The sequence below is a fragment of the Anolis sagrei genome, chromosome 6, assembly GCF_037176765.1.
Source record: "Anolis sagrei isolate rAnoSag1 chromosome 6, rAnoSag1.mat, whole genome shotgun sequence".
Taxonomy (NCBI): domain Eukaryota; kingdom Metazoa; phylum Chordata; class Lepidosauria; order Squamata; family Dactyloidae; genus Anolis; species Anolis sagrei.
In genome coordinates this window covers 21,650,451-21,665,538 of record NC_090026.1, presented here as the reverse complement: position 1 = coordinate 21,665,538, position 15,088 = coordinate 21,650,451, and the positions used below count along the sequence as shown (strand labels likewise).

The 15,088-nt window shown below is 42.0% G+C and overlaps 1 protein-coding gene across 1 annotated transcript in view; it reads left to right on the top strand.

The window, feature by feature from the left end:
* Nucleotides 1-15,088, top strand: part of SLC17A7 (solute carrier family 17 member 7) — a 62,710-nt gene that overhangs the window by 36,601 nt on the left and 11,021 nt on the right. Inside the window, exons 2-9 of the mRNA XM_060780486.2 lie at nt 1,602-1,854; nt 4,572-4,690; nt 6,905-7,019; nt 8,333-8,420; nt 9,411-9,497; nt 11,461-11,603; nt 12,789-12,938; nt 13,954-14,086. Of these exons, the coding sequence (XP_060636469.1) occupies nt 1,602-1,854; nt 4,572-4,690; nt 6,905-7,019; nt 8,333-8,420; nt 9,411-9,497; nt 11,461-11,603; nt 12,789-12,938; nt 13,954-14,086 (1,088 nt within the window). The remainder of the gene's footprint in view (nt 1-1,601; nt 1,855-4,571; nt 4,691-6,904; nt 7,020-8,332; nt 8,421-9,410; nt 9,498-11,460; nt 11,604-12,788; nt 12,939-13,953; nt 14,087-15,088) is intronic.

Below are 15,088 nucleotides of genomic sequence, written 5' to 3'. Positions count from 1 at the left end.
ATGAGTATATACACAGTACTAACATATTATTATTAGTCTCCACCAGGTGAATCTGTTTGTGATGCGCAAGTCATAGAAGGTGTGGCGGGAGAGCAGGCGCCATAGCAGAATGGACAGGAAGAAAAATAGAAGGAAAGGAAAGCGTGTATGAAAGGGTGGGTTTTCAAAGGGGTCTCTGGAAGACGGGCCTTTTGTCTCCGTTGCTAAGGGGGATAGAGAGAGGAGGAGGAGGAGTTCTTAGGCCTGGTGCCGACATTTTGCTCACAACCCATCTGTGCCAGCTCTGATGGGAACAGCTTCTGCGTGGGCACCTGCTGTCTCCCCACCGGTGTATAAGAGCAGGAAGGAGGCGGTGATGGATGAGGACTTGGGGGTGCTCCAAACCCTTCTAGACTGCCTTCTTCATTCCTCATATTCCCCCACCCCAGTTTCAGGTCACCAAGACCTGCTTCCTTGCATCGAGGCAGAGGCACATTCTGCTGTCTAAGAAAGTATCACACCAAAGAAGCCCAACACTGCTACTATAAAGGCCACATAGGGTTTCCTCTTAACTTCTCCTCTGGTTTCCACAATAGGGATCCCAGGACCCTCTTCACCAGTACTCAGGGCAAGGGGGAGGAATCTCACTGCAAGAGTTTGTCTGTTTCTCATTTGTTAGCTGGGTTAATGGTGTACTCTTGGCAACTGTGTGGTGCCCACTGGTTGTTGGTTGATATTTTCTTTTATATTTTGTTATAATGTTGTTTTATTCTGTTTTATGTCATTGTTTAAGTATTTTAATGTGTTATATTTTAACTATGGTATGTTGATCAGGGTTGTCCCCATGTAAGCCACCCTGAATCCCTTTGGGGTGATGGAGGTGGGGTACAAAAATAAAGTTGTTGTTGTTGTTATTATTATTATTATTATTATTATTATTATTATTAACACAACAAGATGAGTCCACAGTGGACACTGCTGGCTGTAGTAATGAATCACATGTCAGAGACTTCCTAAGTGTCTAGGACTGTGTGATGTATCAGCAAATAATGCGTGCAGATCCCAGTAAAGTGGCCATCTGCAGATGATAGATGGTATTTTTGTCAGCGCTGATTGTGTTTAAGTGCAGGCCAAGGTCTTTAGGCACTGCACCCAGTGAACCGATCACCACTGGGACCACCTTTACTGGCTTGTCCCAGAGTCTTCGCAGTTCAGTCTTTAAAACCTCATATCGTGTTAGCTTTTCCAGTTGTTTCTCTTCAATTTTGCTGTCACCTAGGATGGCAACATGAACAATCCATACTTGGTTTTTTAACACGATTGTGAGGTCAGGAGTATTGTGCTCCAGAACTCTGTCAGTCTGAATTCGGAAGTCCCAGAGTAGTTTGATGTGTTCATTTTCTATTATTATTATTATTATTATTATTATTATTATCCAATTATTATTTTATTGTTTTGTTTTAACACTTTAACAAAGTTATAGCTTGGCACAGAACAAATCAGGAACAGAACATCAGGGATTCCAATCATCCCTGGTACAGGACAGGACAGCCATTTCTGTGCAAGTATCAAGCCTGACTATTCTGACCCTCCCTTCTTGATGTGATCTTGTCTCTTGCTAGGATCCTTGAACGGAAACAGCCAGGAAGTGAAACCCTTGAGCTGACAGAAGAAGGAAGACCTGTTGAGGTGGTCGAGAAGCACCAGCCGGTCGTCGACTGCACCTGCTTTGGCCTCCCTCGCCGATACATCATTGCCATCCTCTGTGGTCTAGGCTTCTGTATCAGCTTTGGCATCCGGTGCAACCTGGGAGTGGCCATTGTCAGCATGGTCAACAACAACACCGTCTATGAAGGGGACAAACTCGTCATGAAGGTGAAGCTGTCCTCCCATCATTAAGGGGTGCTGGCTTTGCTTTTCTCCCAGAGAGGATACTGGTTCAACTCTAAGAAAGGGTTGGGTGAGAAATTCGGCAGCTGTCCGTCAAATGTTAAATTGCTCTTCCCAGCAGCTTTAGCTAGCATAGCCAAGAATGGATGCTGAAAGCTGTCGCCTACCATCACATTGAGGGCCACACATCATATGGAGAGCCTGTTCAGGCGTGAGTTGTTTTGTACAGTTGAAAAAAGAGTGGGAAGATATCACAGAGAGCCAGCATCATACAGGCAGTCCCTAAGTTTCAAACAATATAGCTTCAGTAGGTTTGTTCTTAGATTGTGTTTGTTTGTAAGACGGAACAGGTACTTTTAAAGTGTAACTCCAGTCAAAAATGTAAATCACTTGCAGTTTCTCAAGTCGCTCCCAACACAGAAAAAAAGCCAAAAATGTTTTTTTTTTCCAGCTTTGGATAGCATAGGGAAAGGTTAACATCTGCCCCTGTTCAGAAGATTTCACCTCACTTTCTATCCCTGTGATAATTAAATTTTGAAAAAAGATTATAGTCTGTTCAGCACCTTCGAAGTCACCCAGCCTTCTGTGTGCCCAGACGGGAGTTTTTCATCTGGTATCAGCCACTGATTGAGGTTCCAGGTTTTGGCCTGCCACCTTTGGACTCTTGTTTGCTGGGGTGTTCTTCAAGTATTTAAGGCATTGACTCTCTGGCTGATATCTGAAGAGATGATGGGCCGAAGATGTCAATGCCTTCTGTGTTACCAGGAGGGAGTCTCTCATTTGGTATCAGCCATGGATTGAGATTCCAGGTTTTATATATCAACCAGCATGGCAATGCCTTAAATCAAGAAACAGTTTTCTAAGATCTAGAGAGATACTCGCAGGAACACCTCAGCAAGCGATAGTCCAAAAGTGGCAGGCTAAAACCGGAACCTCAGTCTCACCCGCAATCTTAACTATAAGTCATTTGTAAGTCAGATGTAACTCAGGGACTGCCTGTAATGACTTGAGCATTGGACTCCAACTCTGAAGATCAGGATATGAATTCCCACTGAGTCGTGGAAACCGATTGGGTTTTCTTGTGCAAGTCATACTCTCTTGGATAATAGAAAACTCCCTTTGAACTAATCTTGTTGACAAAACCCAGGCCCTATCTACATGACCATATAATGCAATTTCAAAATGCAGTTTAACTGCATTGATCAGATAGGTTTAGGGTTGCCATCAGTCAAAAATGACTTGAAGGTACCCAACATACAAACACACAGGCGACCCCTCAGCCTCTGAGGATGCCTGCCATAGATGTGGGTGAAACTTCAGCAGAGAATGCTTCTAGAATATGGCCACACAACCCGGAAAACTCACAACAACCCACTGATTCCAGCCATGAAAGCCTTCGACAACACACAGGAGACAATTTATTTCCCCCATCAAAACTGTCAAGAGTGAGTCAGTGAAAGGCTGAAAAAGAAGATACACTTTTTTGAAGAAGAAAAAACAGAGTACAATCAACCATTCAGATCCATAGATTCTGTATCCACAGATTCAACCAATTAGGACTAGAAAATATCTTTTTAAAGAAGACACATAAAGCTTGATGGCATTTTACTGCACCATTTTGTATAATGGGACTTGAAGCTCTATGTATTTTAACATCAATGGGGGGGGGGGGGGGGCTGGAACCAAACTATCACTGCCCTCTATGGAAATAATAATTTTCTGGCACACAACACATACATCCACACACATATATAGATTAGTTAACATCCCAGCTTCATGAGGACTGCCTTGGTCATTTTATTATATCTCTGTTCAGTTTCTCAGCCAGCATCACACTACATTCCAATAAATTCCCCGACTATTCATATGGTTGTCTACTGACCTTGGCTTTCCTCCTGCCTTGGTCCCTCAAAGACTATTGTTAAAACCGAACATGTCACCCTATCACTATGTCCAAAAAGTTTGCATTTATGTTGCTATTTACCCAATAAAAGTCTCTTCCTGGTACTTCATTCACCTCAGGAGGTAGACTTATTCATTAATTGATTTACAGAATTTATATTCTGTCCTGAGTCACCCTGAAGGGGACTCAGGGCAGATCACGGAACACATACATGGCAAACATCCAGTACCGTTAAACAGACAGGTCCAACAACAGATAGAGGTGTATGCCGGCCTTTTCCCAACTTCGGCATCTTGGAGGTTGAGCTTGATTCCAGCCACAGGCGGTGCTGTGGCTCCATCCTCTATGACGAAGTGCCCTTGATCACAGACTTCCTCCTTCCTTTGATCGCCAGCATTTTCTGGTATTTCATTTTTTTATGGTGCCGTAAAATACCTCCCTGCTTAAGCAGTGCCTAATTTCTCTACTCACAGCTCACACCTGTTTTCAAACTGCTTAGGTGGATAGTGAGCTGGGCTGAAGGTCGGGTGCTCACCCTGACCCGGGCTTTGAACTGCCAACCTTTCGATTGATATGATCTATTGCTGCTGGTGATTAACCAGCTGTGCTCAAGCCTAGTTTATAAAAAAAATTATACTTCCAACTTCTTTCTCTCAGTTCATCCCAAAGATGCAACAAGATCCCTTTACATACTGATATTCCAATTTAACACAGCTGTGTCTTTGAATTCTACTCTATTCTATTTTAAATTGTAATTGAAACGATCCAAGCTATTTGTCTGTTCTCCTCCTCTCCACAGAAAGCGGAGTTCAACTGGGATCCAGAGACGGTGGGCATGATTCATGGGTCGTTCTTCTGGGGTTACATAGTCACCCAGATTCCAGGGGGCTTCATATCACAGAAATTTGCTGCAAATAGGTAAATGCTAAGTCCTGTGTTGTTTGCTTTGTGAATGAGAGGGAAAGAATCTGTGGGCTTTAAATCAGATTAAGCAATTGCAGAGGCCACTGTTCTGCCTTTGGAAACCTTGAGGGTTGGAGGCTGCTTAAACTGCCCCAATGCCAAGAACATGAAGGCAAAAGCCTTTGAAAGTGGATGGAAGTCCTCTTCCATTTTGAAAAATCAATGTTTCATATTAATGAGTACAGGGGGAGCTTCAACACATATAAAATATGAGTTCATATCCTTATTGTCAGAAAAAAGGAAGCCTGGAGAGTCTAGAAGGGTCCCAAGGGCTACTAAAGCAGCTTCTAAGAGTCGCATGCAGCCCACCATCTCTTTTTTTGACCCCCTTTTCTAAAAGTGGCTAGACTCCAACTCTGAACACATGCACCTCAGACACATAAAACACAACAGGAGATATCATGTGTATTTAAAACTTCATGGCAGAGCAGATAGGTGGATCAAGTTGGTTCTGGTAATGCAGAAGTCTTCCTCCAGCTAACTCAATAGAGCTTTAACATTCCCAGATAGAACACAAGTAGCTTTCATTAGATTGGAAACTGAGTCATTGACCATCAACACTACCAGCCCTACCATAAGACAGCCTGAGCTTGTCATTGTAGAAACATATGGTGATATGCACAAAATGTGAATGGACCCTGAGGCTCAGAGTTATAGCTATGGAGAAGAAATTAGGCCATTCCCTTTCTAATAAGAATTGCACCCCTTCCCAATGAATTGTTCCTTTAGTCCCCACATTTCTACCATTATAATAGCTTAAAAACTCAAGTAGAGATTTAGAAATACAGTTTAGACCAGTGTTTCTCAAGCTGGGGATTGGGACCTCTAAGGGGAGGGGGGTCACAAGGGGGTGTCTGAGGGGTCGGCAAAGACCAAGAGAAAACACAGTATTTTCTCTTGGTCATGAGGGTTCTGTGTGGGAAGTTTGGCCCAATTCTATCGTTGGTGGGGTTCACAGTGCTCTTTGGTTGTAGAACTATACATCCCAGCAGCTACAACTCCCAAATGTCAAGGTCTATTTTCCCCAAACAGCACCAGTGTTCACATTAGGGCATATTGGGCATATTGGGTATTAGGGCATATTGGGTATTTGTGCCAAGTTTGGTCCAGATCCATCATTGTTTGAGTCCACAGTGCTCTCTGGATGTAGGTGAACTACAACTCCCAAACTCAAGGTCAGTGCCCACCAAACCCTTCCAGTATTTTCTGTTGGTTATGGGAGTTCTGTGTGCCAAGTTTGGTACAGCTCCATTGTGGGCTGGGTTCAGAGTGCTCTCTGATTGTATAAATCCCAGCAATGACAACTCCCAAATGACAACACCAATCCCCCTCCCCCAATCCCACCAGTATTGGGTGTATCGGGTATTTGTTCTAAATTTCGTCCAGTGAATGAAAATACATCCTGCATATCCAATATTTCCATTATGATTCATAACAGTAGCAAAATTACATTTATGAAGTAGCAACAAAAATAATTTTATGGTTGGGTGTCACCACAACATGAGGAACTGCATTAAGGGGTCACAGCATTAGGAAGGTTGAGAACCACTGCTATAGTGGGAGACAAATTAAATAAATAATAACAGCCTAGGAGGCAGGCAATGGCAAATCTACAGTGATCAAAGCTTGCCAAGAAAACCCTGTGATAGGGATGTCTTGAAGTTGGAAGCAACCTGAAGGCAAACAATATCAAGCCAATACTTGCCAAAATGACACCATCAGAAAACACAAGGAAGATCCCATCAGGTTTGACAAAGGGCCAGAGTAAAGTAATGATTACTGAGTACCAAACTGTTTAGTGAAACTATCCCTTGGGCTGACAAAATTCTTAACATAGTCCAATGAGGACTGCATGCATGCCCCATGGTCACACAAAGTGAACCGAAGAACTACTGGGCAAAGAGTAATGGAATGGAGTGTTGTCAAAGAGGAAATGGGTGGAAGATTGTAATATGGTAATACTCCACACTACAAAAACATTGTGGTTACTTAAGTACTGGCAGAATGTGAAAGCAAAGCCTTTTTAAGCATGACTCCTAGATTTCCTCTCAAAGACTCATGGAATTACAGTTCAAAACAAAACTTTCTTAAAGTTTGATCAAGATGAACACAACAAAGTATTTGTATCAACACCACTATTTGCATTAATGCCACAATTTTGGGTCCTAGGGTTTTTGGCTTTGCTATTGTGGCAACGTCCACTCTCAACATGCTCATTCCATCGGCTGCTCGTATCCACTTTGGCTGCGTCATCTTTGTACGAATCCTACAAGGGCTTGTGGAGGTAAGACATGTGCGCTCTCTCCATGCATACTTAGAAGCCTGTAGCATTGGCAATGTGTGCTCCGTACAATTAACACCAGTGGTACCGGATGCGTCTGATGCGAGTACTCCACATATTAAAAGAGCTTTTCAAAGGGCTGAATGCAACTTCTAAGGTGAATCTGGGGCCAAATGCACCCTGCCCAACTTACAGTAGTGCTACATTGAAGTCCACATAGTCCATCACTGGACCTCCATGTCTCTTCCACCACTCCCAGTCAGAGGTCAATGTGAACTCCTAGTTGTGCTGCACACCCCATTCTAACATCAGCAGAGGCACCCACAAGGTCAGCAAAAAGGACTGAGGCAATCTGCCTTATTCCTGGTCACTTGTTCAGAATGGGGCACCTGTGATGGACATGAGCCAGGATGGAGCTTTTCCTGTGCTAATGAGTGATGGTGCTATTGTCCCACCTGGACAGTGGATTGGCCCAAGGTAGACTTCATCCAACTGTCTAGAACAGTTGTCCTTAACCTATGGGTCTCCAGGTGTTTTGGCCTACAACTCCCAGAAATCCCAGCCAGTTTACCAACTCTTATAATTTCTTGGAGTTGAAGGCCAAAACTTCTGAGGACTCACAGGTTGAGATCCACTGGTCTAGAAGTCATGGGATGCACCAGAGTTGTTAGCAAACTCTGGAGAAAAGCCTGTTTAACTCTAAAAAGTCCTGCAATACTAACTAGAAGTTGGCAACTCTCACAGGGAAAGGCAGCAATGGATTCACGATGAGTTTGGGTTTTCTTAGTCATGTAGACTCGACTTATTCCAATCTTTTTGATTGCTCTGTTAAAGCCAATCAAAACCTGGAGTTGTTCCACCACCCCACTGATATGACAAATCTCAACCACCACTGCTTAACCCTCAACCTTAGGGGTAGCTGGACTATCATAAGGTGGTGAGACATTAACCTCAGACAGCAGACACTGAAGGATGGGAGGTAACTCTGAGGTCAAGGAGGAGAGCATTCTGTAAACAGTGTGGTCTACCTGTTGCCACCTAAGTTAGGTCGCTGGCTTGAGATGTGGGGAGGGTGCTCCTCCTTAGGTGGGATGAAGGGCACTTTTGTAATTGGAACAGTTTCTTCACCCAAAGCAGCAAAATGTCTTTGACTCAGTCCTCTTCAGTTTCATCTTCTTTTGGGTGTCTTGGAGAAGAAAGCCAAGGTGGAAAAAACATTTAGGCTAAGAGGCAACATTAAGTTCTAGGTTGGCTTCTATTTCTCAAATGAAAAAAAAATACTGGTCTTTATATAATTCTCTCTGTCCTCACTCCAGGGGGTCACTTACCCTGCATGCCATGGGATCTGGAGCAAATGGGCACCGCCATTGGAACGCAGCCGCTTGGCAACAACAGCTTTTTGTGGTAAGGTCATCCTGTGACCTAGGAGTCTGTGAGACTAGGATTCAAACCTCTTCCCAGCCATAGATGCCCATTGGGTGAGCTTTGGCAAACCTCATACTTTTTGCCTTAGATGAAGGCAATGTCAAAGATCCTTTAAATACATCTTACTAAGAAAACCTTGTAACTGGATTGCCAAAAACTTATTCGAAAGGGATAACTTTGTGACCAAGCAAGGAAACTACATTGTCAAGGGAAATCTGTGGGTCAAATGTCAAACACATCTGTTTCTTGTATTATCGAAGGCTTTCATGGCTGGAATCACTGGGTTGTTATAGGTTTTTAGGGCTATATAGCCATGTTTGGGCTATATGGCAGTTGAAAAGTCAGGAGAGAATGCTTCTAGAACATGGCCATATAGCCCAAAAAACCTACAACAACCCACATCTGTTTCTGTTGAATTTGCATATTATTGGTTTCTGGCATGTTCAGTGTTCTTGAGCATAAGCCTAATACTAAAGTTGGAAATAACTTGTTATGATTTATAATCACAATTAATCATATTACTTATTGCCTAGCGGCATTGGAAAAGTTATATATTAGTGGTAGTTGTGTTGTTTAGGCAGCAAGATAATACAAAATACACAAAAGAGTGATATGCACAAGTCACACCATGCAAGTTTTGAAAACTGCATTGGCTTTTTCGTCAGGAAAAAGGAAACTACAGCAGAGGCAGCTTCTCATTCAAAATGTAAACCTGTGATATTTTATCATTATGGTTTTCAAAAACCTATTTCGCCTGAAAAAGTCAGAGTGTCTTTGAAAGCTTGCATGGTGTGTTTCATGCATTTTAGTTCACCAACAAAGGTATGACTCCTTTATGGATTTTGCATTATTTTACCCTATAACCAACATGGCTATCCCTGAATATATTCCATTATGGAATAGGTCATTGTGAGGAACTAGAAATCCTGGTTTGAATACCCGATTAACCTCTTCCATATATCTTTGCAGGCTCCTATGCCGGGGCTGTAGTGGCCATGCCCCTTGCTGGCATTTTAGTCCAGTATTCTGGGTGGAGCTCTGTCTTTTATGTCTACGGTAAGTAAACTGGACACAAACAAAGAAAGTAGTTCTGTTTTGCCATAAAGACTTGGTTGTCCAGACGTTTTGGACTTCTATGGACAAGGAATTACATACTCTTCCAACTTCTTGATTTGGAAGAGACATTCCTGATTAATCCTCCATCATTCCACTTTTTACGATGCAACATTTCCCAGTTTCTCTGTCCTCCTCCCATTTTTTCTTGTCCCCAGCTTAATTTAGTTGTTGGAAACTGAGTTCCAAGTACAAAATCAGTTTGCATTCAATAAATTTGCAAAGAGGAGATGGGAAGAGGAGGAGGCTGCAAACACTTGCCCTTCCCAGTGGGCTTAGGCTAAAACAAACTGTTGCAGTATCTTCTAGCTTAGGTGGTTTTCATTGATAGCTCTGTTGTCTTGACCATATATGTCCTGGTTTTCATTTGTGAAACACTGGAAGGCATTGTGTTGTATTGTAGTGGTAGGAATTGTAGTCCAAAGGATTACAAAGGTTAAAAACCCTTGTTTGTTTTGAAAAAGGCATTCGCAACCTTTTGGGAAAACCATAAACTTTTGTAAAGTATGATCTTCCTAAGAAGAGTTAAATACTCATTTGAGTGAATCTTCTCCTTAGTGCAGTAGTTCCCAACCTGTGGTTCGTGGACCACCAGTGGTCCCCGGACTCACTGTTACTACAGCATTACCTCAAAACCACGCAGCAAAGAGGGTGACTGGTCTCACGAAACCGTCTTATAGTTCCCAGCAACCGGGATGTCTGATTTTCATATTTTTTTCAACCTTGGCCTCCTCCTCCTCTTTCTTTTTCACAAGCATTAACAAAATCCACAAATAACAACACAGTACATCAAAAAAAATTCTTTCTGTCTTTGTTTTTAGGCCTTTTCCTGGGGTTATTTGGGGTGCTGATTCAGAAAATTGCATTGGATAGAACACATCAGTCCTAGATTATCAAATATGGTTTTCTGTGGATGAGCAGATGGTGACTAGTGGATGGCATATGTTCTGCATCAGAAACTAGAGCTGATGTGGTCTATCCAATGCAATTTTCTAAATCAGCACCCCAAATAGCTAAACCAAATCTAAAGTTCATAACCTTTTTGGTACTAATGGAGAGAGGTCCCTGGTCAAAGTGGTCTCTGGTCAAACTGGTCCCTGGTCAAAGTGGCCCCTGGTCAACAAAAGGTTGGGAACCACTGCCTTAGTGGTAAATATCCACTAGTATTTATGCAAGGCAATTTAGGTTTCTCAGTTATCAGAGTGATATACCTGCTTTATCTCTTTGAACTGTTAGGAACAAACACATGCCAATGCACAAAATATATAGCAGATCTTCAGAAGTGTTGTTTCAGTTACCCAAGAACACCTACTACTCTCCCATAAAAACCATAAAATATATTGGTTTTAAATAATGCTCTCAAGAGACAAAATAAATGGTCTTCATTAAAAAGTAACAGTTGATTTACTTACAAACTTCATGTATTCAGCATACAGGTACATTACTTATCAACTGAAATAGTTTAAACAGTCTGTTCTCTAAGGCATTTTGTTAGTAGATCAATAGGTACCGCTCCGGTGGGAAGGTAATGGCGCTTCATGTAGTCATGCCGGCCACATGACCTTGGAGGTATCTACAGACAATGCTGGCTCTTCGGCTTAGAAATAGAGATAAGCACCAACCCCCAGAGAAGGCACGACTGGACTTAATGTCAGGGGAAAACCTTTACCTTTTAACCTAAGCAATCTGAATTATATACATAACAAATAACAATATAGGAGGCTTGTAGAATGTAGCTATTTTCAACAGTTTATTCAGTGATCAGTTTGGAAACTTTTTTTGCATTGGGCCAGAACAAAGTGGACAGAATGAAGAAGGCATTAGAAGAGCTCTTTCCATTGTCACCAATCCTGTTGCATCAGAATACAGATGCATGCAGTCATCCTGACATTCTGTCCCTTGGCAGGCAGTTTTGGTATCTTCTGGTACTTATTCTGGCTGATGGTTTCCTATGAGAGTCCTGCACAGCATCCGACCATCACAGAAGAGGAGAGGAAGTACATTGAAGAAAGCATCGGGGAGAGCTGTTCTCTGATGAATCCCCTAATGGTCAGTCTTGCATTTATCATTTGTGCAGTTTGGGAGTAACAAATCACAAGTATTGTCAAAGGCTTTCATGGCTGGAATCACTGGCTTGTTGTAGGTTTCTCAGGCTGTATGGTCATGTTCTAGTAGCATTCTCTCCTGACGTTTCACCTCCATCTGCGGCAAGCATCCTCAGAGTTTGTGAAGTTTGTTGGAAACTAGGCAAATGGGGTTTATATATCTGTGGAAGGTCCAGGGTGGGAGAAAGAACTCTTGTCTGTTGGAGCTAGGTGTGACTGTTTCAATTGGCCACCTTGATTAGCATTTGATGGCCTGACAGTTTTTAGGTGTGGCTTGTTCCTGCCTGGGAAATTCCTTTCTTGAGAGGTTATTAGGTGTTCCTGGTTATTTCTTGTCTAGAATCCCTCTGTGTTTGAGTTTTGTTTTTTATTTACTGACCACTGACTGCATAGGGAAGCTGATGAGGAAACACAACATGCAAACTATCTACAGACCCACTAAGAAAATCCAATAAATGCTACATTCAGCAAAGGACAAGAGGGATCTACAATTGATTTCAATGGCTTCTCAGGCTACACAGAAAAGCCATTGAAATCCGCAAGCATGTGGACAATTTCAACAGAAAGGATGAAACCATGAAAATGAACAAAATCTGGCTACCAGTATTAAAAAACTCAAAAATTATAACAGTAAATAAAAAATAAAACTCAAACACCGGGGAACTCCAGACAAGAAACAATCAGGAACACCTAATCACCTCTCAACAAAGGAATTTCCCAGGCAGGAACAAGCCACACCTAAAAACTGTCAGGAATTGTGGGAGTTGAAGTCCAAAACACCTGGAGGGCTGAAGTTTGCCTATGCCTGGTATAAGGGATACTTAACCTGCAGTAAATTAAGAAATATAGCAATTACTTTTTGAAAGATAAGTTTCCAAGTACAGATTATGAATGAATATCCCACGGCGTTCCTTAGCTGTCATCTTCCAGATATGTTGCATTGACAGTCCCATCAGACAGTCCCCTAGAAAATGGGTTGGGAATGGAAGAAACTCTCTTTGGATCCACTTTGAGGAAACAAAGACAAACTTTGGGATTCTGATGGAGAAAAATAATAATAGTTGATGGTTCAAGGACTTGAAATTATTGACGTCATGCCTCTGTTGTTATTCCCCTCTCGCTTTGTCAGAAATTCAAAACCCCTTGGCGCAAGTTCTTCACATCCATGCCTGTCTACGCCATTATAGTGGCCAATTTTTGCCGGAGCTGGACTTTCTACTTGCTCTTAATTAGTCAACCAGCCTATTTTGAAGAAGTGTTCGGCTTTGAAATCAGTAAGGTGAGACATGGCACTTGAGTGGGCATTTATGGGCAGTTAGGCGGATGAATGCTCATTGGCACCAAAAAAACAAAAGAAATAATAATAATAATAATAATAATAATAATAATAATAATATCTCTGAATGCATTGCAGAAAATGCTTTCAAGTGGTAAATGTTGTAGAACTAATGCAAGCTTATCTGGAAACATAGAATCATAGAGTTTGAAGAGACCTTGTGGGCCATCCAGTCCAATCCCCAACCAAGAAGCAAGAAAATCACATTCAAAGCACCCCTGATAGATGGCCACCCAGACTCTGTTTACAAGCCTGCAAAGAAGGAGCCTCTACCAGAGTCTGGGGCAGAGAGTTCCACTGCTGAATAGCCAGGAAGTTCTTCCTAATGTTCAGATGGAATCTCCTTTGCTGTAGTTTGAAGCCGCCACTTTATCTTACTAGAGAACAAAATCCACTTAAAATCCGGTTTCTTCCTCCAGAATTCTTAGGTTTGTAGTTTAGCGAGGCTGTAATAGGCTCCTCCCTACAACTACAAACCCCAGAATTCTGCAGGAGGCAGAAACTGGATTTTAAGTGGAATTTTTTCTCTAGTGTGAGCTCGAGGTCAGCAGAAAACAAACTTGGTCCCTCCTTTCTATGACTTTTCCTCACGTGTTAAATGGCTCTTTCCCCCCTTTTTGTGGTGGAACAGGAACATATCCTTTCTCTCTCTATGCTATTTCTGCCTCTGCCTCCAATTTTTCAGTTAAAGAAGTAATGCCCAGGGAAGTATATGTTAACTGAAGCACACTTCTACCTTTTGCCTCCCTCTGCTATAATGAAAAGGTATCGGATTTTAGACAGGCACTGCTCCATCTTCTCAAATAATAGGGTTGCCACTGTGTATTGATAAATAACAAAGAGAGAGAAGGGCCCTATTTGTATCCTTTGTGGCTGCTTCTTCTCCCGGTGAAAAGATAGATATTCTCCTGTTTTGAAGATACTGAGTGTCTGTTCTTCTCCTCTTCCTTGCATACAGGTGGGTATGCTTTCCGCTTTGCCCCACCTGGTCATGACCATCATTGTACCCATTGGGGGTCAAATCGCTGACTTTCTGCGAACGCGGAGGATCATGTCTACCACAAACGTTCGCAAGATGATGAACTGCGGGGGTGAGAGAGAAAAGGGGCTTCGCAAATGTTTTGGGAGGTTGCCGGAAGTGGCAGTATTTGTTGTTATAGTTCCTGGAATGTTTACAATATTCAAAACACATTTCTGGTGTCTTGGACTGTTTTCTAGCTATTTCCAGCACCAACTGCAACATTTTATTCCCAGTGCTACAAGGATTTCTTTTTAATTCCAAAAAAAAAAAAAAAAAGGAAATCTGTCCCTTCTCTTCTTTCTCATTTTTATATTATTTATTTATTTATGACATTTATATTCTACTATTAGCATAGTACTAATACATCATTCATATTAGAGTTACAGTATTATAGTGTGCCAGTGAAATGTTTGTTTGTTTGTTTGTTTGTTTGTTTATCATGTCAGAAGCGAATTGAGGGTACAGTTGTAAAAACACAAAGTTAATAACTTGGCATTATACTAAATGTCCTTTGACCAGAAGCTGACCATGTGGATTGCCTCTGGTGTGGCTGTAAGAAGGTCCTCCATTGTGCATGTGGCAGGGCTCAGGCTGCATTAAATGATCTGTGGTTTGCTCTTTTCCACACTTCTATGTAGTGGACTCCACTTTGTAGCCCCATCAGTGAAATAATGCCTCTAAACTCTAACATTAAACATCAAGAAAAAAATAAACTTTCGGAGTGCTGAAATCCCATTGCAAACTTTGCCATATTCAATCAATCAAACAAACAAAACTCTTTGGAAAAGAACCCCTCTACAAACAGCCCTCCAAAAGAAGGGAATGAGTGAAAGCAGAGGCAATAGTCAATACCCAAGGAGTTATAGAAAAAGAATAGTTATATGTATGTGTGATGGTCTCATCACCACAATTTCCATCATCCTCAACCATAAGTGTCCTGTCTATGGATAATGGGAATTGTATCTGATTTTTTTTTGTCATGTCAGGAGCGACCTGAGAAACTGCAAGTCGCTTCTGGTGTGAAAGAATTGGCCACCTGCAAGGACGTTGCCCAGGGAACACCCTGATGATT